At 40.3% G+C, this 25,188-nt stretch overlaps 1 protein-coding gene across 9 annotated transcripts in view; it reads right to left on the bottom strand.

Moving 5' to 3' along the window:
* The window catches only part of bcas3 (BCAS3 microtubule associated cell migration factor), a 316,950-nt gene that overhangs the window by 268,522 nt on the left and 23,240 nt on the right, over nt 1-25,188 (bottom strand). For all 9 annotated transcript variants that reach the window (XM_031728566.2, XM_039622793.1, XM_039622792.1 and 6 more), the window contains exons 8-13: nt 16,551-16,658; nt 16,389-16,465; nt 10,170-10,246; nt 9,482-9,565; nt 7,161-7,331; nt 2,878-2,971 (exon numbers count right to left, since the gene is read on the bottom strand). In XM_031728566.2, the coding sequence (XP_031584426.1) occupies nt 2,878-2,971; nt 7,161-7,331; nt 9,482-9,565; nt 10,170-10,246; nt 16,389-16,465; nt 16,551-16,658 (611 nt within the window). The remainder of the gene's footprint in view (nt 1-2,877; nt 2,972-7,160; nt 7,332-9,481; nt 9,566-10,169; nt 10,247-16,388; nt 16,466-16,550; nt 16,659-25,188) is intronic.

The raw sequence follows: 25,188 nt of genomic DNA, 5'->3' as shown, positions 1-25,188 counted from the left end.
CTCTCACAGTCTTACAATGCTGTCATTGCAGCCATTCCCCAACTCTCTGTGAATGGTACTCATGGCCATTGATCAATTTTTCTGGCTGCTCTTGGCACTATTTCTGTTTGCATGACTTCAAAAATCATTATTCTGGCATTGGTTATCAAATGGTCAACTTAAACATTTCACTTGACAACAACCCTCTCTGGCCTCTGCTCCGTGGCTGCTGGGCGACCCCTAGTCTGGGGCTCTCAGGTCTTCCCAGGAGGGTGGCACGGTTGCCCCTTTGGTGGTCCTCCTTGGGTCCTCGTACTCTGGGCCCTCTGGATGTCTGGGGCCTGGATCTCTTCCATACCTGCTTCATGCCCTTGGGAACGGGGCTATGGCTCCCCACACTCCCTAGCAGATCGTTACATGGAGAAACCTTTTGAATACAAGCGTGCCGATCCACACAGGTGTACACACACATGTGCTCACAGACACAAGCTACACCTTTCTTGGCTGCTACCTCAAAGCACATTGTGCGCTGTCAATCTTGCGTGCTGCACAATAACATTTAATATTTAGTATCTACTGTTATCTACTGTTAGCTAGTTTATTGTGATGGTGTTGTATTTATTATGTTGCTCTTTTTTGTTTGTTTTGTCTTCTGTTTTTTTTCTTCTCTCGACAGGTGATCCAGGTGTTTTTTTTGTTTGTTTGTTTGTTTGCTTTTCTTTCTTTTTTCTCTCTCCCCTCTATTTTGTCTTTCTCTCCCTCTCTTTCTTTCATACTTTCTTTCTCCCTGTCCTATCCCCCAGTCATGTCTGTCCGGTCTGTAACAACTGAAAATAAAATAAAATAAATACATAATTATAATAAAGGCCAATCAAATGGACCAATATGGCAAGGCCACGATGATCCACTTGGTAAAGTAAATCCGTTTGGCATCTTTTTTGGCCTTCAGACAACAATTCTGATGGCTAAAGATCCAAACGGGACAGGCAAAAAAAATAAATAAAAAATATATATATTTCACTTGATCATGATCACATTACATCAAAGCCAGATAAAGTTGGTCTGTCGGCCTTCAATAAATGATTTTTTGATCAAAACAAGCTTTTAGTAGTGTCTGTGGTCAAAGTCAATGTTTGTTTGTTGGGTTTTTGTTGGTTTTTCGTTGTTTTTTGAGGGGGGAGCAAGATATCAAGAGCAACTACTTATTCTAAGCTTTACTTCTTAGCAACCTTTTTAGCTCCTTAAGATAAGTAGCCGAATGGGAAAATATCTAAGCACATATTTAGTAGCTTAGCTGCATAGATGGGTAATATATGCGATTTTGTTGACAGGGGGTAGGAGAATGTGCGGTTAAGACAACCATGTCTGGTCTGTCTTTGTCTAAAATATGATCTTAAACCTGCTGAGAAGGAGCTGCTAAGTTTAGTCATAAGTCTAAGTAAGTCAAGGATTCCTGGAGCTTAGAGGTCACAGGGTTAGAGCCATCTCTCAGCAGCTTCTTTATTAACTTGCACACATACACACACAGCAGGAGTAACAGAAACATACACGCAAAGATCACACACAGAAAGTGATGACGTAGCCTGTTCACATGTACAAAGCATCTAGTGTCCTTTTCTATGTGGAATGAAGTCAATGCTAAAAAAAAATGTTTAAACCAATGCATGTGTTTTTGGTGTCCAACGACTCGTTTGTCACATTTGTCATGTGTTGCTCGTAAATGACAAAGAATAAACACATATTGAAGACAAACACCAGTGCAAAACCCCCCCAAAAACCAAAAAAAACCAGAACACATCAAATTCAGTCAGCATTTGATTTGCACTGAATTCATTTTGCACCATGATGAAGGATTTTCTTTTAAAAACAAAAGAAAGAAAAAACAAAAAAGGAACAGATTACATAAAAAGACAAAGCTAGACAAATGCTTGGAACAACCTACCTGCCAAATACCGAGGAGAATGCACAACATAAAGTCCCTGATGAAGATTGCTAAAGCAGTTATTGAAATGCCTCTTCCAGGCAGCCTAAGTATTGTGTTTACTTTGGATCAGACTTCAAAATAAAAGTGATTCGTGTAAAAATCTTGTTTTGGAAGTATGCAGAGCTTGGCCTTCTTGCATCAGTGTGCCATTCACAACCTGTTTGAAACACATCTCTACAACAGAGGTGGAGATGGCAAAGCTAGCCTACAAATACATTAGCAAGATTGTTTGAAAACTTAAAGTAAATCAGATAATCCTTTAGAAGGAAAAGGGTGCTCACAGCAAATATTGATTTTATTTTTCTTTTCTCGTTTACTGCATTCTCTCTAAGATTAAGTGATAACTAACGCATTCACCGTATGGGACACAATGTCTGATCTACATGTGCTTCCTTTGTTGAGGCTGGGGAAACACAGGCCAACCACTTGTTTGAGTGGAATACACACACTTGGAATTTGGCTTGGATGGTTACATCCAGCCCAACCAAAGAAACAAGATGAAGCAGCCACATGTGAGCCAAACAAACAATAGGTTACTGTACACTTGAATGGAAGTGTAACTGCTGTGCTGTTTTTAGTGTTCTGGTCACTGAGTGTTCAGTCTTCTTCTTCTTCAACAGTTACGAGTGTGTGTGTGTGTGCACATGTTTACATATCTTTGTGAGGACAGAAAATTGGCATGCTGCTATAGCTGCAGGGACGTCCCCACGAGTTTGAAGGCATTTTTGAGGCTCAAAATGTGGTTTTAGTGTCAGGGTTACAATTGGGTTATGGTTAGGTTTAGGCTCAGGGTCAGGGTTAGGCATTCATTTTTGATGGTTAGGGTGAGGGTAAGCGGCTAGGGAAAGCATTATGTCAATGAGATGTCCTCACGAAGATATGAAAACGAGCGTGTGTGTGTGTGTGTGCATTACCACTGGGGTTGAATTGCATGCAGGATATAGGTTTATCATGAGCTGGGAAGTGAGCCACCACTCCTTCACCGTCCGAGTCCTCACTCACCAAGACCTGGATTGTATGAACACACACACAAACAAAATCCAAATCATTTTCTAACAATGAGAACATTAAACCCAGAGAGGGACTTTCCCCTGCTCAAGGATTTCTCTCCACATTTTGGTTTGGTGTGATATTGTCACCACACTAAGCACTGTTTTTTGACATCACCCTGCTGTGAAACAGCTGGAAGTTTAACTCCTTTCCGAGAGTGCCATTGCCCTCTTGTGGACAGAAAATAATAAGCATGTTACCTGAAATAAGACAAGTAAGCACTTTGTTTAAAAACCCACTTCTTCTGGTCAAAGAAAATATGAATCATCATAATTTGAGCTGTATTTCATTAGTGCTAGCGCTTTAGAAAGAGGCTGTACTGAGACCAGTGTGGACAGGATATGGCCTAACAACAGAGACAAGAATATGGACAAATTTACTTTGGCAATGATGTGGCTTTTCACATGTGGCTTTGACAATACCCCATGACACAGGGTCTTCCCGTAAACAGGCACAAACTGCCATCAAATGCAGAATTGGCTTTCCCCTTGTGCAACTTGCCAACGAAAATGAAATTGTAAGTTATTTTGCACAACTAGAGGCTGCTCCTAAATCTCCATACAAAGTCTGCTGTCAAGACTGGGGCAAATCTAACACAGGCTGTGCTGAGACCAGGAGCTGGCAGAAAACTCCTTTAGTCACACAGAGAGATTAGACATAAGCCGAGACATGAGGCCACTTTGTGCAGGAGTACGGGTGTTTGAGAACACACACTCTTGTTTAAAAAGAGTTAAATGTGGCCCCGGTGTTGCACTAAGGATGTCAGGAAAGCTGGCCAAACATTTAAAATATAAGCTAGTCCAAACAAGATAGCCTCTAAAAACTAAAAGGATTTTGTCTCACACTCCAAGCAAGATCTTAAGGATCCAGGGGGAAAAAGGGGAAAAGGCGGGAGAACAGCATGAACAGAAAGAGGCTGGTGACATGAAGCAGATCACTTTTATTACAGTGCAAGCAGACAATGTTGTTCTGTGAGGGAATCCTGCTGGAGCCCTTTGAAACAAGAGTGTCCTCCAGAGAACCGAGCCCCTGTTACACAGGGGAGTGTGTGTGTGTGTGTGTGTGTGTGTGTGTGTGTGTGTGTGTGTGTGTGTGTACTGAGGCTGTTGTTCCAAATAAGGAGCAGCGATACAATGTAGTTCCAACCTCATCCAACTGGAAGAGATGGGAATGTTTTGGATCCCCACAACGACACAGGAACTCACCTCAATCATATTCCTGACTTCTCTCATCTCTCCAGAATTTACACCTCCAACCCCCGTCTTAATACACTCTCGACTGTCCCCACCCCACTACTCCCTTCAACCTCCATTTCTCATCCACTCTGAGTCCACCCCTCCCTCCTTGCCTGGCCTCATCAGTGTTTACGGCCAGTGTATGGTTACAGTGTGTCGCCTGGTGACAGAGTGCAGACCCACTTCTGAAGGCTTAGATCCAACTTATAAGACTACAGGCTGGTTACAGGGCGGTTACAGTCGCAGTACAGAGGAAAGGAGAAGGCAGAATGTGTGTGGTGACAACATCACTGACAAACTGTACTACATACGAAAACACACCTCATTAAAAATGTGACAGCTCCTGCAGTGTGATTAATCACAGTTTGGAGAGGCTGAGGAAAATTCGGGGGATAAAAGCTTTTAGAATTTCTTTTGCCATTAAGAGGAAGTCAACTGCTCAATCTGTAAACGAGGTTAGTGCAGTATATTTTCATTCTTACTATAACACACACCTAAGCTAGTCAGGCCCATAGTCGGGATAATAGATCCAAACTTACCTTAATAATTTATGGAATGACACTATTATTTTTTGGGACACATTCTGATTTTTTTTAGCAGCTTCCTTTCCTTTTTATCAGACTGCTTATTATGACAAATACTGGTGACCTTTGTTGTTGGTTGGAAGTTGTTTTCAAATTGTAAATTCACACCTGCAAAATAATTACATGCACCAAACGTTTACCAATATACTTTTCTATTTATGTGCTTATTATTGCAAATACATCATTGTATATATAACTTTAAAAGTTGAGCAGTGCTCGGTGTTACATCAACCATAATTTCATGCTTTTAAATATCAGTGAAAAGACAAATCCCTCCTGTTTCTTCTTCAGGAGATAAAATGCACAGTGGTGATGGTGACACACAAGAGTAATTCAGCACTAACACTCTGTAATATTATTTAGTAATTTTTTATTATTTTATTTGCTTTGTTATGCATTACTTTATTACTTAATATTTATACTTAATGTATCATTTTTAACTGTATTGTATTTATTTTCATTTTCAGATTTTTTTAACTTACTAAATTTATTAATTTAGCTCAATTTTAATTGCTTTAACAAATGCATCAAGGCAACTATGGGATTAAAAAAATATCCCCCAAAATATTAAGGTATTAATTCTCTAAACTGGGGCACAATAACCTGAAGACAATCTGTAACAATAATAATGTCTTTTTGCAGCATTATGCCACAAAATTTTAAACCACTGACAGCTAAAATGAATAAGAACAATTTTCTTGTTACAGCAACAGCCTCTCCAAGCATCTCCTCTACAAAGTGTAAAAATTATATATTAAAAAAAAATTTACTCCAAGAAATAAGTCCAGAAAATGTATTTCCTACAGTCTTAAATTCAGGACCTGATTTAGCATGTGGTGCATTGAGTCAGCCTCGAGCTTCATGTCAGGTTGCAGCTGCATGTTTACAAAGTGTCTCTGTCACCAGCACTGCCAAAACAGACAGAACTCTGGCTAAAAGCTCAGTTGTTAAAATATGCAGCATATCTAACTCACATCTTTAGGTTAGTCGTGCACAGTGAGGTAAATAAGACTGAGTGAGTCCAAGCCACCAAGCCTGCTTCTTGCCAAGCCACAGAGGCAAAGTTGTATTTACCTGGGACATACATGATGAGGCCAAGGAAGCAAAAAGCCCATTTGCTGTGTGTGTCTAAGCAGTAAGCATTCTATAAAAATCACTTAAACAAGAATCGTCAGGTGGTAACTGTGAACCACCATGCAAGTTCAGACCAGTTTTACCCTTATAGTGGAACAGGATGCACTGAGGGAAAAATCTAAGTTTAAAAGAGCTCCATCAGTTATATATATATATGTTAGTAATCACAATTAAACTTAAAAGCTAAATAAAACATTCCACTGTAAGGAAAATGCTTTGCAAATGGCAAACAGTAAGACGAGATGAAGTTGGAATTACTTTATGTTGGTCCATCCACTGAAATGATGAATCTCGTGTTAACTTGCGACCAACCTAATATACAAGTTGGTGACAAATGAGAGGAAAACCAACATAAATGTTTTAACAGGGTGTTTTTCGCTCCACACTACAGTTCCACAGCTGCTTGCCATGAATTGCAACAGCGTGTGAAACTGCAGGGATGAACATCGTTCTTCCATGTAATGTTTTTGCCTAGTATGTCATAGCACAGGTGTTTAGATTTGATTGGTTGAAGGCAACAGCATATTATTGATATAATTTTTGTACTCTGTGATCTACTAAAGGAGTATTTAGCTTGAATTCCTTGCCTGCTCATTTATTCCACAGACGGAAAGACATATTACGAATCCTGCTGTTGCTGGTGGTGCACTGTTTATTGCTCACCACAGTAATAAAGTGCATGGCCCCGTTTTCTTTTTTTTAAGATGCTATTCTTCAGTGAATGCAGGAGGTGCTCACTTTAATGGACGTTGTAAGACTATAATGGTCAGTTTTGTCTTTGTGTACTGGAAACCCTCCAGCAAATTAATAGGGGACATTATCCTGCAACTCAATTCCTTGGATGAACACAATGGCAATGCATCATAGACTGTATATAAAAGATGGTATCACTGATTGGTTTGTGAAGCACTGGTTTAAAGGGGTACCAACCATTTACCATAGAAACCCAACTACAGATGAGCAAATGATTGAATGTAAAGCAGTATAAGAGTTTACCTTTACACTCTGCATCCACTCGACACTCTCAGCACGAGAGTTTATTTAACTACAAGACACACAAGTCTGTTTTGCAACTCCCACACTGAAACATGTTCTTCGATTTGAGGTCCTTAACAACTAAAAAAAGCATCACAGGAGATACTAATAAAATGTTGTATTTTAAAATCATTTCAAGCATCAAATAGTCGAACTGACCTGTCCTTCTCCAACACTGTGTGTGTCAATAATGGTGACCACACCGGGGTTGTGTGGGCTGCGACGGCTTGCACTGTGAGATGTGCCCTCCTCGTCTGGAGTGCTTGCTGGTATGGTGCCTGCTAGCTGGGTCACAACTTTACCAACCATCGTCAGACCGGTTTTTAAAGTCTGAGGAAGAAAGAAAAAAAAATATAATACACACCCGATCTTATATATTCCCAAGCAATATATTCTACATCTATGTGATAGATTTGGTTTGGTTTGCAGTGCGCATACGTGGTTCTGTGCATGGGTGCGTGTATACAGCATGTTCACTTGAAGCCTGCTGATAGCTCGCAGTGCTGATGACTTAGAGCCATAGAAGACACGTGCGTGCGTAGGAGGCTCCTCTGTGTCCGCTTAAGGCCCAGCCAGGGTGTCTGCCTCAAACACACCTCTGTGGCTCGATTGAGGGAAATGGATAGTGCTGCTTAAGTGGAGTCTATCTCACCTACTACACTGCCTTACTCTAATGGAGTCCAGTGTGTGTGACTGTGTGTTTGTGTGTGTGTAAGCGCCAAAGGGGCCCCGGAGAGCCTAATCAGGCATTCAGACTAGGCGGCCCTGTCAATACAGTGTGGCGCCTTGCATATGTTGGGTCTGGGGATCACCCGCTGTCTCTCTTTGCCACTTGACCAGACACACTAACAGTGGATGCTACGTGCATGCACTGGGGTGTGTGTGAGTGTGTAAAATGCAAGAAGAGCCATCAATTATTAAGTGAGGCGTTTGGCTCCTAATTGATCAACACTAATGTGTTTTCTAATCACTGCAGTTGTGGAGTTCTTAGTAGTCCAAACAGGAGTTATTGATTTCCTAGCGCAAAGGGGGGGTTGTGGAGGAAGATCATGCCTCAGGGCTCACAACACTTACGCACAAAGAGCTGATGTTAATATCTAAAAACGATACAGCCTAATCTTTATGTGAACGGTCTTTCTTAATTATACACCCAGGAATGACAGGCAACAGGACTTTTGTGCTACATAAATTGCCTGTAAGACAGAAAATTCAGAACAGCCCAGTCGGTCAGCGCCACTGCTTTCTCTCTCTCTTTTTTATCTTTTTTATAAACAAAAGCCATTATACTTTAATGCTGCCCCCGCCCTCCTCCTTTTCTGTTCCCATGTCTCTGGATGTCAGCACTAAGAGCCAGCGTGTCGCGCCACAAGCCAAAGGGAGATACCTTGTCATCCATATTGAGATATATGGTCCTAAACGAGGAGAGGGCGGGCAAGCAGACTGCCTGTCTGCATATCAATACCCCCTGCAATTGTCAACCCATCACCATGCTGCTAATCTGTTAGAAAGACAGTTGTCTTTTTGATGTATAGCCTTGTTACCCCACTAATGAGTCATCTTCACACTAGCTGTGAGATCCACTTGCTCTTTGGAATCAATTAGCCCTTCTTCTGTGACCAAGTGGAGAAACAGACTAGAACCATATGAGGAGCTAGTTAGTCTGCACGTGTTAGCAAGTTGCTTTATTGGCCCAGGAATTTATTTCACCTGGTATCAAAGAGAGCTGCTGGCTGTTAGTGAGACACTTCCCCATGATGCTGACTGAAACAAGACCAATGAAGAGAAACAGATTATAGTGGGAACCGGGAGATCGGCAGGTTGATGAAGTGTCTCATAAGCTTAGCCACAGTCGGCCAGGCGGCACAGGTGGATCCAATGTCAGCACATTTACAGATGGTGCCGGCAGAGCTGGAAATACCATCTTCTGTGTCGTTTTATCTGAGTTTCAAGCTTACCGTGGGACGTTCAGACTGATTATAGCCATATTGTGAGAACTTGAGTATAGTTTTTAATGTAGTTTTACATGTTCATAAGAACTCACATCTATCTAATAACTGTTCCAGAGCAGCGTCTCAGTTGTTTCACTATCTAGAACCATTAATTTTAGCTCAAGAATTCTTGGTTGCTCCCAATCTGAGCATGTATGGACTTTGAGAGGAGATAATGTAATGTTCTTTTAATGGCTATTAAGTCACCATCCGAAATACACTTTAAAAAAAAATAATAGACAGGCATGTTCTCCTGTGCGTTTCTTTTATGTTCACACCTATCTTGCACATATAAATAAAGTGGTGACACATTCGGAATACTTCTCCTGAACACAGAGCTTTGGAGAATGTCATTTAGGATGTTATTTATTAGGATTTATTTATTTATTTATTTATTTATTGAAGAAGAAGAAAAATTAAGAATCTCTATGAGAGAGAAAGATAACACATGTAGAGAAAAACGGTTAAATGCGTGTCTGTACCATCACTTACTTTGGCAGCGTTGATCACTGTGGCGGTATAAGACTGTGCATTGTCACCACAGGCTCCTCCACGAGACTGGTGACATCTTATCAACTGGAAAAAAGGTAGATTTACTAATAAACACAAGACGTATAGCGGACGTCCAAGGGAGATTAACGGAGAGGCAAATTTGTGAGAATTAACCCAGATTCAGGCATTTAAAAGGCTTCCCTCTTCACTCTTTAGAGGAAATTGGTTTTGTCGTCAAAGACAGGCTGCACGACCAAACAGTCTGCTCTGATTTAATTTCAAATACAATATCGCTGGAATAGCTCTGTCCCAGTATTACTCTCGAAAAACTAGATTTGGTCATTTCTGAAAATCCGTAGGCAGTCACACAAACATCAGCCCCATCTGTCAATTACTTGAGTGGGCCAGCACCAAAACACTACTTCACATTAAAAGTATTACAGAATGCACAATAGAACATTCTGGTTTTTGTAAATACTTAACAATCCCATTAAACAGAAAACTCCAGTACATCTGCTGATTTTCAAAATGTTATCATCTCTAGTGGACTCTTCTTGGAATGAGTTGTTTATCCAGACAGATTAAAGAGGCAGAAAATAGATAAAATGCATTTTTTGGATTGTAAATATGTCGCTTCTCTGATAAGGCACTTCTGCACTGGATGAATATGTGTGTATGTGCAGACTACCTTGTTCTCAGCATAGGCTAGCCAACGGCTTCCCAGAGCTATTGGATTGAGGCTGGGGCCGGGGCAGGGATAGCAGCCTGGAAAGACACAATGACGGCCATAAGACAGTGAGGACAGAGACATACAGAAACAGATATGAAATAACAAAGAAAAACGGGAATGCAGACAAACCAACTCATGCTCTTTTACTGCTTTTTTCAGGTCAATTTACCTTTTAAACCGACTACATTTATTTATTTCAAAAAAAGGGAAACTTCTGGTTGTTTCTTTTTGCAACAATGGAAGCATTTCTAATAATGGAGACAGCTGGTGCTTCAGTTCAGTCCCTGCCACTTAAAAACTTACAATTCATCTCACCGTCAATAAGAGCAGGCTTACAGTCAAACAGAATATTTAGAGTGGTGTGGCTGTGGATTATGTTAATTGAAGAATCGACTCCAATTTTACAACTCATAAGAACATTTTGCACAAATTAATCAATACAAGTGTGGTTAAGTGACATTATTAAGACAGTCTATACCAGGGGTCGGCAACCCTAGGCACGCGTGCGGGTTAACTGATGGCACGGCCATAGCTGGACTGGCCATCGGGCATAAGGGCATTTGCTCGGTGGCCCGATGATTTATTTATTTTTTTTTCTTTTTGGTGGATTGGCCAGAAGCTGGTCGGTGTGTAAAAATAACTCAGTTGTTTGGTGTTGGCCATGGCGTAGCTTCCACAGATTCAGTAAAATTAACAAGTGGTGGAGGCCAGCAGGTGGATGAGGGAAGGGGAGGCAGGAGTCGGAGAGACCCGAGGCAGCCGCCGGTCGGAGCGTCAGGTGAACTGAACTTCAGGTAAGAAGTTATGACCTGCAGTCTATCTGGGTCAGATATAAACCAAGTTTAAGTGGAGTTTATTTTCGTTGTGCTGACTTTTTACAGTCAGTTACAATAACTCGTACTGCGTACTAGCTAGCATGACGGAATTTATATACTGCTGGGCGGGTGCTATGATTTTATTGATAGTGAACTTTATTTTATTCATAAGGTTAGTTAGTAGAGTTTCCAACCATCCGGTACAAACGGAATCGTCCTGCATTCAGAGAAATTATTACGCGTTTCGTGTTGAGCTGAGAAGGAACACAGTTTGTCCCGTACTTCAGCCAGGATGGAAAAAGACACAAAGCTGGAGTTATTCTGTGTCTTTGCTGCACAGCTGCATCTTCTTCTCCTCTCATTCTCTCCCCTCCCTCTCCTGTTTCTACTTCAATCATGAAACTGATCAATGATCAGCTGATCAGCTTTTCTCTCTTGTTTGTTTATCGCTCACTTTGCGCCAGAAAGAGGAAACCAGCGGATGGTCAGCTGTTGTTAGAATTTATTTAATATTAATTTCTAGTATCAGCTGATGTTTGCTGGAGCCACAGCTGTAAAAACTGCTGGTCATGATATCGGTTTGGTTATCTGGTGAGAGGGAAACATGAAGATGAAACCAGGAGATGTCCTTACTGAATCATCAGAGCTGAACAGGTGATGGAGAAACAGGTTTACCTTTTAGGTGACATGGATGAGTTGAAGGAAGTTATGAACTGTTTCTGAGAGACAAATAACACCAGGATCCTTTTCACGTAGCTGACAGCTGGTAACTGTGCAGGGGCGGGTCTAGCAAAGTTTTGCCAGGGGCCAGGTAGGGCATTAACAGGAAAGGGGGGCAAAGAAATACTTTCTTATTCTCATTTAAAATGTCTGGCTGTTATTAAATAATTATCTGAAGCTTACAACCAAAGTTTTTATCTGACGTAAAATGAATAGAAATCATACATTTACCAACAAGACAGAGTACATCACTGTCACAACAGCGTTTGTTTTCATTCAAAGGCTTTATGGCTTTAATACCTGGGGGGCCGGTCTTTAGTCCAAATGCATCCATAGACTCGAGACACAATGCATTTTTGGGACTTTCAGGTGTATGGACCAATGTTTTATTTTCTGATCAAACCAGAAATCTTTAATGAGCAGCTAGATTTGTCTGGCATTAACTGGCTGAGTTAATGCCAGTTAATGCGACATCGAAGCAGCTGGAATCTACAGCTGTGCATGTTCATGGAGCTGCATTTTCACCTGCTGGACATCACTACCTGACAAGTTTAACTGTCTTCAGAACATTGCAGAGGCCTTATTGACAGTATTTGGCTCTACATATCTGTGTGAGCAGATTTTCTCTCACATGAGTGTCCTCAGGTAGCCGTCTGAATGCTGGACACTCGGAGACCTGTGTCTCTGAGTGGGAGACCAGAGATCACATTAACATGTGCGTCTCTGTATTAACAAACATACCATATTGGCCCAGTTTATTTTTCTTATCATTGTTGTGAGGAGACCATAAATAGCATTTGTATTTTCTGTTGTACAGTTCATTTGCTGTTATGGAGTTCTTGTTATGAATAAAAAGTGTCTTTTGTTTGTTTCAAAATAGCTGATAACTATTCGCTGATAGCTGCCAACATCTGCAAACAAATATAATTCTATAAAGTGGTTCTATATAATGGAGGAAATTTTAAATGGCACTCGCCATCAGAAAGGTTGCCTACCCCTGGTCTATACCTTTTTGAGACTATCTCTTATTTGAGCTACTTTGGTAAGTAACCTCATGACTGAAAGTCTGCCATAAAACAGGAACTCCTCCCTGGAGAGTGTCTGAAATGATCTTAAACCGTGTGTTTGTGGCGAGTTTCTTGTTTTGGAAAATAAATGGGAGTCTGATGAGGGTGACGTGTCTATATGCGTGTGTGTGTGTGTGTGTGTGTGTGTGTGTGTGTGTGTGTGTGTGTGTGTGCGTGTGTGTGTGTGTGTGTGCGTGTGTGTGTGCGCACATCCAGGATGACCTAATGGAGACTGTGGTACCCAATAAAATTGAAGATGGCTCCTCTGGTGATTGACCAACACAATAACCCTTATGGGGATATACACAAACACACACACATAAATGAGAAATAAAACTCTTCACAAACACAAAAATCACATATTTTTCTCTTTTTACCGATGTAGAAGTAAACAACGGCACAAATGGAACAAAGTGTTTTAACCAATACCATATCTGACAGGAGCTTGCTCTTCAAGACAGAATCAACCAAAACCAGGCCTCCATGTGACCGTAAACAGAATGAGGAAATTATGGATTTCATCATAAATATCTTTAAATGTAAGCAGATACAGACAGTGACAGTCTCTCCTTCCCAGTATGGTAAACACACAAAGCAGCAAAATGCTGATCCAATGATGATCTTTTAAAAAGGTAGGTGTTTGTCTCACACGTGCACAAACATGCAAACACACTTAGCTAATGTAAGTGCACAGAGGTGTGGGGGAAATGGCTTGCTGACAATAATTTATTGCTCAGGGAGCAGATGAGGTGGAGGCAGTCGATACTTTAGCGTACTGTGTTGGGGAAGGAGCCGATAGGAGGGTCGGTGGGAGTTTTAGGTAAGCCACAAGTGTTGCTGGTAATGCCAGAGAAGGTTTTCTTTGCCCCTCCAAGGCCAAGCAAGTCAGAAAGTGTCTGACATCCTGGGTGGAGAGCATGTGACTAAACCAGGGGAGGGAAAAGACATGGATGGATCGGCTGATCCTTCTTCTCCAATATTCCTAGTTTTTTAGAAAGTTCTTTTTCCTTCCTGAACATACAGGCCGGGTTTTCAGCCAAGCCAGCGAAATCCTTTCTGTGAGCCACAAGATACTTAGTCTAAAGTATCTGTTGCATTAAAAAAAAAAAACAACATTTGAAAAATCCTGCAAAAACTTTACTTTACAATATAAAGAAGGTCAGCTTGTTTTTGAACAGGTGTTATTAAAAGAAAATTGAAATTCTTCTTTTCACAAGAACGTGAAAAGTCACTTTCTTATAGTCCAAAAGTGCACAAGCACACCTAGTCAGTGTGCATGACAACAATAATGCACGTGTTTATACAGGTCTTAAGGTCAAAATATCTGAATGGCTGTTGCATCATTTTGCCATTACACTAAATGTTTGGTTGCTGGCTGCTTCATCCCACTATTATGATTCAAATTAATAAAGGACTCATCTGAAATCTAATTAGCTGAAGTATTTTCTCTAATGTGCCCACATAAAGAAAACATTTTGTACAAGCAGTTTCATAAAAGCTCAACCCAAGCAAAAACAGTAAAATAAAAACCCCACGTTCAGGGAAATAAATTGTAAAAATACATGATGAAGAAGAAAAAGCTGAATGTGATTTTACAGAGATAGAAAACACAAACTAATGAACACTGAATACAAACTGTTGATAGTGGAAATTCAGAAGCTCTACTCTCAAGGGATTTCACCTGCTACAAGCAAAAAAGAACAGGAATCGTTTTAACAGAAGAACACATGAAGAAAACCAGTACTCTCCAATTTTGCCACTGTGGCATGCAAATACAGGTTGCAAAAGACAACCTTTGTGTTTGAAAAGACTTCTGCGACAACGCTGCATAGCAGCACCAAACACTTCCATGAGCAGTGTGTGTGGACAGCATCATGTTTGAGGCTGGGCCTGAATGCCTTGGAAGCATTTATGAAACAATGAACTCAAAAGTATTATTAAGAAATATACATGTGAAGGTCAGGGCAGCAGCACATGACCAAGTGTGTTTTACTTAAAATTTCCAGGACTGATAAACAGTAAGTCAATTAAAGACTAACGTTGAGGGCCACAGCTCAAAAACTTGCTTTCAGTTACACTTTATCAGAAAGGGAATACTTTTGGTTTCAAACACATATGAAAAGTAGTCGTCGTCTTGTTTATGAATCCTCAACGTTTCCACACGCACTTTTTGTAAAAACACATTAGGGACTAAGACTGTGATCATTATGAGTCGTCCCATTCAAAAGCCAAGCAGGACTGAGCAGAGGGGAAAGAAAGTGTGTTTCTGGGGCTGAGCGAGCACCAGCTAGGAGCGCACATACCACTCGATGCAAAGCAAGAACATAAACAAGGGACAAACACTAAGTGCTCATGAAAACATGACATGCCCACCATCACATCCCTGGAGAAGAAGAGCACATGCAGAGGTAGAATTGCTCATCCAAAGCAGATCTCCCCACATCACAGGACCCTTTGTTTACTGCTTTTATGGCCAAAACAGACCAAACGATGTTATGAAGAGGAGGCCCCTGCATTCAGAAACGATTAATAACTATTGAATATGTTTGGTTTCCTGCTGCCCAGACGCTGATAGGGAAGGCAGGCAGACAAAGAGGAGACACATTAAAGCCAGCCAGTAAGGTCAGTTTACTCCAGTCAATGACTTAAGTAGACAGCAATGGCCTTGTAATACAGTCTGGCATTTCTTTCACAGACTCCCCGAGCAGAGACGGCAGGTACAGCCGGGAGGATGCGAGAGCTGTGTCGTAAACAGTGTTCCTGTGCTGAGCTTCAAATGAAGGCTCTCACCATCTTGTCTTGATAAAAGCAGTTTAGTCACAATGCGATGCTTAAGAGGATTCCACCCCAGCAGGTCTTGGTGGCTTGTATTATAATCAATGATGTGCCTTGTATTTGTTTGGGTTGTGTGATGCGGGCATGACAGACTCGCTGATCATGTTTGGAAAGATTAAGTTTGAAGAAAGAATTTTACGTGACTGGCACTGTTTGTTTGTGCTACTACACAAAGTACAGGACTGGGGTTTGGCCCCGTGTTTGATAAATACATATTTCTACAATAAAATAATGACAGGCCACATGTGACAACAATCATTCTTGTTTTTGATGTGAAAAGCAATTGATTTCTGTAACCTATTAAAACATCTCTCTCTTTTTTTGCCAGATTATGTAGCAGGCTGAATGAATTGAAAGAAGACGTATTCTGTGCATTTTATGTTTGTCATTTCTTGTCGTTCTCAGAGAGTAGCTCTGCATGATTCACAGTCGAAAAAAGCAGCACCTATTTGCCTTATGTTGGGTTAGTGCAGCCGCTCGGGTCACCTCAGCCCCAGGTGAACCCAGGTGAGCTCTGTCCTCACAGCTAGAGCCCAGTTGAGCATACACAGCAGGAGAAACCAGAGCACCCAGAGAAGGGACAACCACTCTCTATTGCAAAGCCAGGAGCAGAAATGTTTCTCATTGAGTACGTGTACATTTTCCAACTTTGCTATTTAAAATTTTTGCCATGTTCAATATGAACAATTACCCCTGGAGCAGTAAATAAGCATTATTGGACTCATGTGGAATTTTCTTACTTGTAACAAAGAACTTCTTGGTGAACGTGCAGCTGTCAAACGCTGCAATCTTCTCTTGTAGGCTCACAACAAGAATACTGTGAGAAGGAAAAAACATATTAATGTGACTACATGACATAACTCTTTTAAATGCATTTACTTATTTTGTTTAGCCGGACTCACTGTTTGTTGCAGTAGAGATCATAGATAGGCGTCTTGAACTGAATTGATTTAACCATTTCCCCCGTCCTTAGCGAATACAGGTCAGCGCAGCAGTAGGGGGGGCTCGTCCTGGAGAAAAGAAAAAAAAAGGGCAACATTTTTAAACACCATTCATTTTAAAGTGTCTGAAAACTTTATGAATTGATAATCTAGTAACCACTGATAAAACACTGGGACTTCAGACTTTCACCCAAACACTTCACTTTTTCCATTTGTAACTAAAATTTAAATTGTGTCATGTCTCTGAAAGTAAAGCACAGGCTAAGTAATAATATGCTTAAAAAACCACAGTTGACTCTTCCAGCAAAACACACCTGATATTCTTTGTGCAATGAAAGTTATTGCTTTTTCAAAAACGGTAGGTTTCTCTTCTTTCTCCTTTCAGTCCCATTCATCCCTTCATCACGGTTGCCTGGGTGACCCTCTAATGTATTTACTAGCGAGGTCATATGTCAATCAACAATCTTCTCTCTCATTGGTAGTCTCATCATCCGCTCATCAGTCATGGGTCCCACCCACTTCTCATCGGCCATAGTTATTTTGTCTGAAGTCACTTCCAGCGTGTGTGCAGTTTAACAGGTTTCCAACAGACACGCACTTTGCAAGTAATTAACAGAATTACATCTGCAGGAATTCTGTTCTTTGATCAAAAGTCCTGTTTTCTACTTTAATTTTGTGATTTTGGTGGTCAGTTTGTATCATTTTATCACTGGACTTGTCTAAACAGATCTACTTTTGGGAGACCAGCAATGTATGCATCTGCGTCTCCTCAGGAGGCATTCGGGCACTGTTGTAGCTTTAGCTCACGCGTGTTTTGGGAGCGCTCACAGACCAATCACAATCGTTGTGATTACGTGTATGAATGTAAGAAAACAAACTTGAAGCACAAAAATTTTATTTATTTCCCGATGTCCCACTGCCCTGCACCTTCTGGGAATCCAGAGTAAAGGGGAGTAACATGAAGGGCAAAAGGGGAAATGCTTTGTCATGAAACACATTTACTAGAAGCCCTTCTATCAACACAGCAAAGAAGAGGGGTGCGTAAGGGAGCTTATCCAACAGCAGGCAACGGCTGCTAGAACAGGAAAATTTAGACATAAATCTTAATCAAGAGACTCCCCTCCACTACCCCCCGTCCCTTGTGCCCCTTCTCTGTCTCTGCGAGGAACGCCTCTACTGCTCTTCCATTCTCTGTCAACCTTGGCAGGGCCTGCGGTGCCGTGTTGGCTGAGGATTCAGGGGTGAACTGTAGTGTTAGTTTTGTTTTTTGAGCCATAGGACGAAGTGCTTTCAACAGTCCATTTAGTCTGCTTGTGCATACTAAGTGTAGATACATACCTCATCAGTCTCAGCATGGATACTTTTTGGACAAATGGAAGGCAGTGATTCTAAAATATAACAATGACTTTCATGGCAGATTAAAGGGAAACAATGTGATATAAAACTTCAAATTTTGTTGACTGGAGTAAAAAAAACTAAAAAAACAATTAAAAACATGTTACAGAGAAGCACAAAAACAGCTGCACACTAGCACTGATTATATCAACATTGTGAAAGTTAGGTGAAGAAGGAAAGTCGACATGATCGATAACGTCCCTTTCTGATGACTAGAGCCAGTGGAAGACACCATTAGGAAGTGGCTTCAACAGCAGACAGCTACTACCAAGTAACAGCAACTCCCACCGAGGGAAATCTGGACATTATTCAAATGAAGACATCATTACGGGAAGACCTTCATCCATTAGAAGAGACAGATGACCTCAGCCACGTTGAATATTCCAGCAGCACACCCTGTTCCGCTGACCGACTCCTGTGTCAAGGTCTGTCTGTTGTGCCAGTCTTCACTATTGCTTTTCTTCTTTGTCTGCCACTCGGATTCAAAACTATCGCACGAAATAAACCCACTGTGTAATATAGCAAAGGCAAACCATGGAAAACATGCATGACATTCTCAGGTGACCCCCCCAAAAAAACATTTACAGATCAGGAACAGCATCTAGTGTGATACCTCTAAAGTGCCTGTTTATGAGAGTCAGTGGGTCACAGCCAGCAAGGGCTTTTAATTTGTTATAACCCTTTACTCACATGAGAGCTTTGATGCATCACAACAACACAATCTACAGCCACTAATCATGCAACATGTTCGCAATGACTAGTAATGCTGACATCCTAATGTTTACTACAACCACCAGATCAGTTTAGATGTTAGCATCCTAACACCAACCTATCAGCACCAAGTTCAACTGCAGGTGAGCCTTACATCCTTTTTGTTGGATGAAAAGTAAGGAAACAATGTTCACAAGACTAGAATAGATGTAGAAAATATAATGGTAATATTCAGAGACTTGCTGTGATCTTTCACTGGTGCCCAAAAACTGCAGTGATGATGGTGTGTTACAATAAAAAGAATCAATAATCAAATGCAAGTATAATCAAATATGTCTCTGTGAGCACAGGCCCTCAGAAAATGCCCACCCTTTATTTGATGGACCAACATACCTTGTTACCAAACAACAGAGCAGATGCATCAAGGCAAAATCTGAGCATACAGTCAATTCTGTGCCGACTGATCCAGCATTTTTTTGTTAGATTCCTCTGCAGCAACACCTTCATCACTCTAGTCTCAGTAAAGTAAACAAGGCTGACGCATTTTTGGCACAATGCTTTTGGCACTCTGAATCCATACCACGTTTTCCAATGCAGGAAGTGCTTAATGGACCTGGTGATAGAGCACCCAACTTGTCTTTACCCCAAACAGCCTTTTCTTCACCCTCCCCCTCCCCCCTCATTTCTTCCACCCTGGTTTCCATGGTTCTTATGTACACTCTCGCTGTATTTGTGTGTTTCACATGTCTTGTGACTACTGGGCCATCATTTCAACTTGAAAAATCCTGCAGACTGATATTTGTTGAAGATGTGTTGAAGATGGAAGAATCTCAACAACTTGTTCATTATGACAAGCTGGAGTGTCGCAGAGATTAAAAATGTAGATGATGTCTTTTTCACAAACTTATCTAGCCTTAGCTTTTTTTATGTTATACAGTGTATCCAGAAAGTATCCACAGTGCTTCACTTAATCCACTTAATCTTTTACAACTAGTAATGGCTGTAAAAGTAGCAGAAGTGGTAGTAGCAGTAACGGAATTTCCCAAATATGGAATAAGTAAAGTTTTTCTATTTCATAAGTGGTGTTTTAGGAACACAATCCTGTGGAACACTCTGTCAACATCTGTTTAAAAATCAGCTTGGACACCACAGACACAAACACGACTTCACCACTCACTGCTAACACACATATGCACGCACACACTCGCATATGCACATGTGTTAGGTAAGATCAGAAGCACTAATTTGACATGCACGTTTTTTTTCTTAACACAAACAAAGGGAGGAACACACACCCAGAGATTCAAAATGAAATAACTGCTGCAACAATACCCAGCAACTATCTTGATGACTGATACAAGAGTGAAACTCTAAGGGAACATTATGTGTTACACGTCCACACACGCTTACGCACAAACATTTATACACACAGGTACATACTAACGTTCTTTTGTATATTTCCCAAGCTAAACAGCAAAGGCGCCAAGTGAGAAGTTGGGTCACAACCTAAGCCCAGATTTTAAACACTGTCTCAAGACTAAGTGTGGACTGTGTTTTTCTGCCTGGATGCTAACCCAGCTAATCCAAGTGTGTTCGTCCCTCCAGTGGCTCCTGCCCCTTTAGGAAGATAGAAGATGTGCCGCAGAAAAAGTTTCTAAGAATCCCCGTTTCATTTTTCCATCCTGACAGTTAATGTCTCCGTCAACATTTCAATGGTGCTCGCCCTGCAAGTACAGCGACCAATACCAATCAAGAATACTGGCATTAAGATTAATCCAAAAATTTCACTCAACGATAATTTACTTTCAGGCGGCTGCATCATTGATTTCAGCATTATCAGAGTCCGATCAATCCAATTCAAAGCTCTATCCCGAAAAATGGGCCCCTGGAATTGATTCAAAGGGACAATGATAACCCACTGTTATAGAATCAAAATGGCACAGGGTTCAATTGTTTTGCTTTTGCAGTATTTTAACAAATGACCTAGTTCTAATGGAGGCAATGTGGGGTCAGATGTAATAAGATTTCCTGATGCCGAGGACACTGGGGCGTAGGTTGAAAGCAAGGCTAAATCACAATTATCATTATGGATCATGGCGGGATGTCAGTCCTTGCACATGTTAAGGTGACGCCGAGCACCATTGCCCAGCTCAGTAACAGGCCTATTATGATGGCCCTATTAGATCAATGTGTCAATTACTATTACTCAAACTGGCCCTTGGGTCTGAAAGGATATAAAATGAGGGAGATGGAGGAAAAGAGGCTTGGCTCATTTACTTCCTGTGACAGGACAAGAAGCTACTCCAAAAATTAAGGAGAAAATGTAAAGGGCTTGTCAGATACAGAACTTGTAAACGGCAAAATGGTAACAGAACATGGTTAGGGAGAGAGAAACTACATTTCTGTTAAATTCGTCTGTTGTGGGATACGATGGCATAAAGAGGACCTTGTATCTTGGAGGACTTGAGTGTCAAACTTTAGTCTTTTTACGATCCAATCAGAATGCCAACCTCAGACAACCTCATGTACTTCTTGTGAAACTGAGTGAACACAGTCAAACAGGATTTGTTCTGTGGGGAACATTGGGAACATCTACATTTAACATCACTGAGGTATTTTAAACCAAAAATGTCAACATGATTGTCCAGGCTTTAAGTCTGGGGAAGAATGGCACAGCAACCAATTTACCAATGTTTCTATCAAAGGACAGCCATCGTTAGTGATGCTAAAATGGTATGTTCAAAATAGCATTTTAGTCCATAAGAAATGTATCTTCTTTAAGAAAATAGTGTCACCATTGAAACTACAGTACCAGCACCTGTAGGCTAGGAAGATCAACCACATAGAAATTGTAAGACTTGAGTTGCGGTCAGCCCGGGACGGTCCAGACTTGGAATTTTCTGAATTTAAATTGCTGTGGGCATAAAACAAGTACAGGGCAGACTTGCTGAATGCATAACTACTTCAGATGGTCTTACAGTAAATGCTGTCTGCTTGGGTCATTTTTGTCTTCTACTACTCTGCACAGTGCCACATTTATAAGTGTGCATTTTAATTTCAGATACACAATGGTTTACAACGGTCATTAGGTGCTATTATGGATGGCACGTGTCTTATTATTGTGTCATTACTTCCTCCTTGATGAAACATATTAACATCTGTTAGTTTAATTTTCACTTTTCCTCTGTTTGAGGCAATCTGCACACATCTTTCCATGAATGTGAACTTAACCCGGGAGATCAAAACCACAAGATTTCATGTGACTGTAGAAAGCATACGATGGAAGCCATAGAGGGAATTAAAAAGAAGGCAAATAAATTAATTTACAAGGAAGGGACGTCACCACATTTCCTACTGCTGCAAAGTTTTACAAGGTCCCCAAATATAGACGACAATTATATAGTGTGGAAATGCTACACAAATACAAGCTTGGTTTGGGAAGCGGAGTCTGCTTCTGCTGAAAGAAAGAACTCTGATGCTCCAACTGCAGACTGTAAAACTTCTGAGGAATGGGAATCGTAATCTCACTTTTAAATATTAAAACCAGAAATTTAGGATCAGCATTGCCAACAGACAGCAGTTTATGCCAACACTGAACAAGTACTCAGAGTTCTCCTCAGACGTTTATTCTAGGCAGGATAGAAAAGTGTTCTTGAAAATAAACTCTCTTAGAAGCTACAGTTTCCACTGCTATTGTTGTAAAGGAAAAGAATTACAGGTAAATTGGGATAAATTTTAATTTAGATATCTTTTAAAAAATGTCCAGCTGTTTGCTTCTATTAAGGAAATTACTGTTTGCATTACAAGCTTTCATAAACGATACATTTTAATATGCCAAAGATGTATTTTTGTCCTAAATAAGGACTCATTTGCATACACTTCCAGTAGCATAATCTGAACACTGGACAAAGTGTGGCTCATTGTTGACACAGAAATACAGATTTCTACAGAGGAAGTTTTTGATTCCATTTTTTGATTACTACATAAATCAGAGCATGCTATTAAACAGCAGTCCCACTAATTGTCCCAGTCAGACCACGATTGGTTGGAGACCAACCAGTCTCGCCACCAGTCGACCAGCACAATTGCCTTGTCATGCAAAGTGGTCAAGCAGAGGGTGTTGTACACTCAGTCTTTGGGTGACTACTTGTAATCAATTATCAAATGCTAAAAGATTTTATGTAATCACTGGACAATCACTGATTTTTCCTAGTCTCACGCATGTCCTGTTTTTAAGCTAGCATGACTAAGACATGTTATTTGATGTACAGATATTTAAATGAGATATTATCAAATGTGCAAAAAAAAAATTAAATTACAAGAAACAAACACTTAAATATGTTTGGGTTTTTTTAATTTGTATTTTCCACTATTCAGAGAGTAGTGGTGCTGTAGGAACAGCCTAGAATGTTCTAGTTCACAAAAAATTAGGAAAACAATATAAAATATTTTTGGCCTATTGTATCTCAACCAAAATCTTGGACTAGCATAGGACTTGCACTAGCCTGTACACACAGTTGTAGTCAGAAGTTTATGACTTTAAATATGACTTTAAAAAAAAAGAATTGGGTGCACAATTTGAATTTATTTAGGATGTTCTCCAATTTACACATGGTCAAGTACACATACAGGCTCAAACATATACATACACTTAAAACTTTTAATTATTCATGCTGAAGGTTCTACAGTGTCTTTTAACTTGACAAGGCCAAAGCTTATTCTCGTTAATGATCAAGATCATGGATGATTACAACTTGCAGTTTCCGTTTTTTGTAGTTTTTCTCTTTCCAAAGAGTCCAAAGTGAGTTTTACTTGACCAAGACAGAAGCCCCTGGTCGAAAATCAACACCCTAAAGCTCATTTGAAAATTGCAGCTGCCCATATGGCCAAGCCAAATGCCTTCTGGAAAGGACATTTTATTTACAGAGAAGACAAAGATTGACCTATCTGGCCACAATGACAAGAGGTATGTTTGGAGGAGTAAAGGTGAAGCTTTCAAACAGAAGAACATAGTACCAACTGTCCAGCATGGTGGTGATAGCATTATGCTGTTTTGTTGCCAGTGGTACTGGTACATTGCAAGAGGACTGCCTCCAAATTCTTTAATTTCACTTCAAATCAACAGCTTGATTTGGAGCTGTTGATTAAACCATACAACTGGGTGGTCCAACGTGAGAATGATTCCAAAATTCTAATTTCTGCTACATAACTTTGCACTTTTGCTGTAACAAAACAAATTTCCCACCTGTGGGACTAATAAAGGCCATCTTATCTTATCTTATCTTAAAAACACATCAAAACTGGTCTTTAAAGGGGTAACGCAGGCTAACACTAAGATTCTGGAATGGCCTTCCCAAACCAGTTCCCAACCAGTTTAAATGAGCTCTGCCAATTCTGGCAAGAAGAGTGGTCAAATAACCTGCTAGAATTATGCCAGAAAATTGTTAATGGCTACCAAAAGCACACTTGATAAGGGACACTTAACCAAATGTTATTGGGTGTATATGTATATATATATATTTGAGCCTGTATGTATACTTATGACCCTGTATGGAGTTAAAGAAATAGACAATACATACAATAATTCTAACAGTTCAAAGCAATCATTAAAACTCTCAAATTACCATAACATTTGTCCCCATGATGAGTTTATGTAAAATTCTGTATTTATGAAATCAAAGGGAAAGAAAAGAAAAACTGCAGTGCAACTTTTTTTCTCTACTCCTCCTTATTTGTTTTCTCTTATAACTCTTATTGGCTCTCTGCTGAAACCCAGAGCTCCCCTTCTCCACACACAAACACTAGCCACATCAGAGCCTACTGGGGGCCTGGGGGAGCCACAGTGATTCCGGCAGGCTGGAGGCATTAGCAGGAAAGTAATTAGGGTAAAAAGTTCAACCACAGCTCCATGTCTGCAGAGCTGCCAGAAATACATTTCCTTCACTATTTAATACTTCACATAATAATAAGAATAATTGCCAGCATTTTGAAAACAAACTACCCTGTGTTTGTCCATGTGTATTCATGTACAGGCTTTTACTCATTGTTAGCGTTTATGTGTTAAAGCATACTGCATTAGAGTGAAAAGTGCAGCTAAATAGATAACAAACCCATTAAATCTGACTATACTAGCTACAAAACATTTTTTAAAAAAGCCTCATACAAGTTTGTGACTCAAAGATATCTAACATTAAAAGCACAACAATGGGGAAAAATCAACATGGGATTTATGTATATGCACCCCATAAATTCAGCTTATTCTTTCTTTGACAGCAGTGAAGTGGGTATTAATATTCATTACCCAAACCATGGCTTGCATTAGATCCCATTTTAACCTCATGTGCCAATTTTCTGTCTATGTTAAGTGGAAGCACTTGACACAAGAAACATCTGGTCATACAGCAGTTCTTTCTTCTGCTTTGACATCTTAAAGCTATATAAGAAATGTGACATATCAACTTAGGCTTGAGGCCAGTGTTCAACATTTACATTT

The sequence above is a fragment of the Oreochromis aureus genome, linkage group 14 (genome assembly GCF_013358895.1).
Source record: "Oreochromis aureus strain Israel breed Guangdong linkage group 14, ZZ_aureus, whole genome shotgun sequence".
NCBI lineage: Eukaryota > Metazoa > Chordata > Actinopteri > Cichliformes > Cichlidae > Oreochromis > Oreochromis aureus.
Note: the sequence above shows the minus strand (reverse complement) of the source record. Positions and strands in the feature narration are given on the sequence as shown.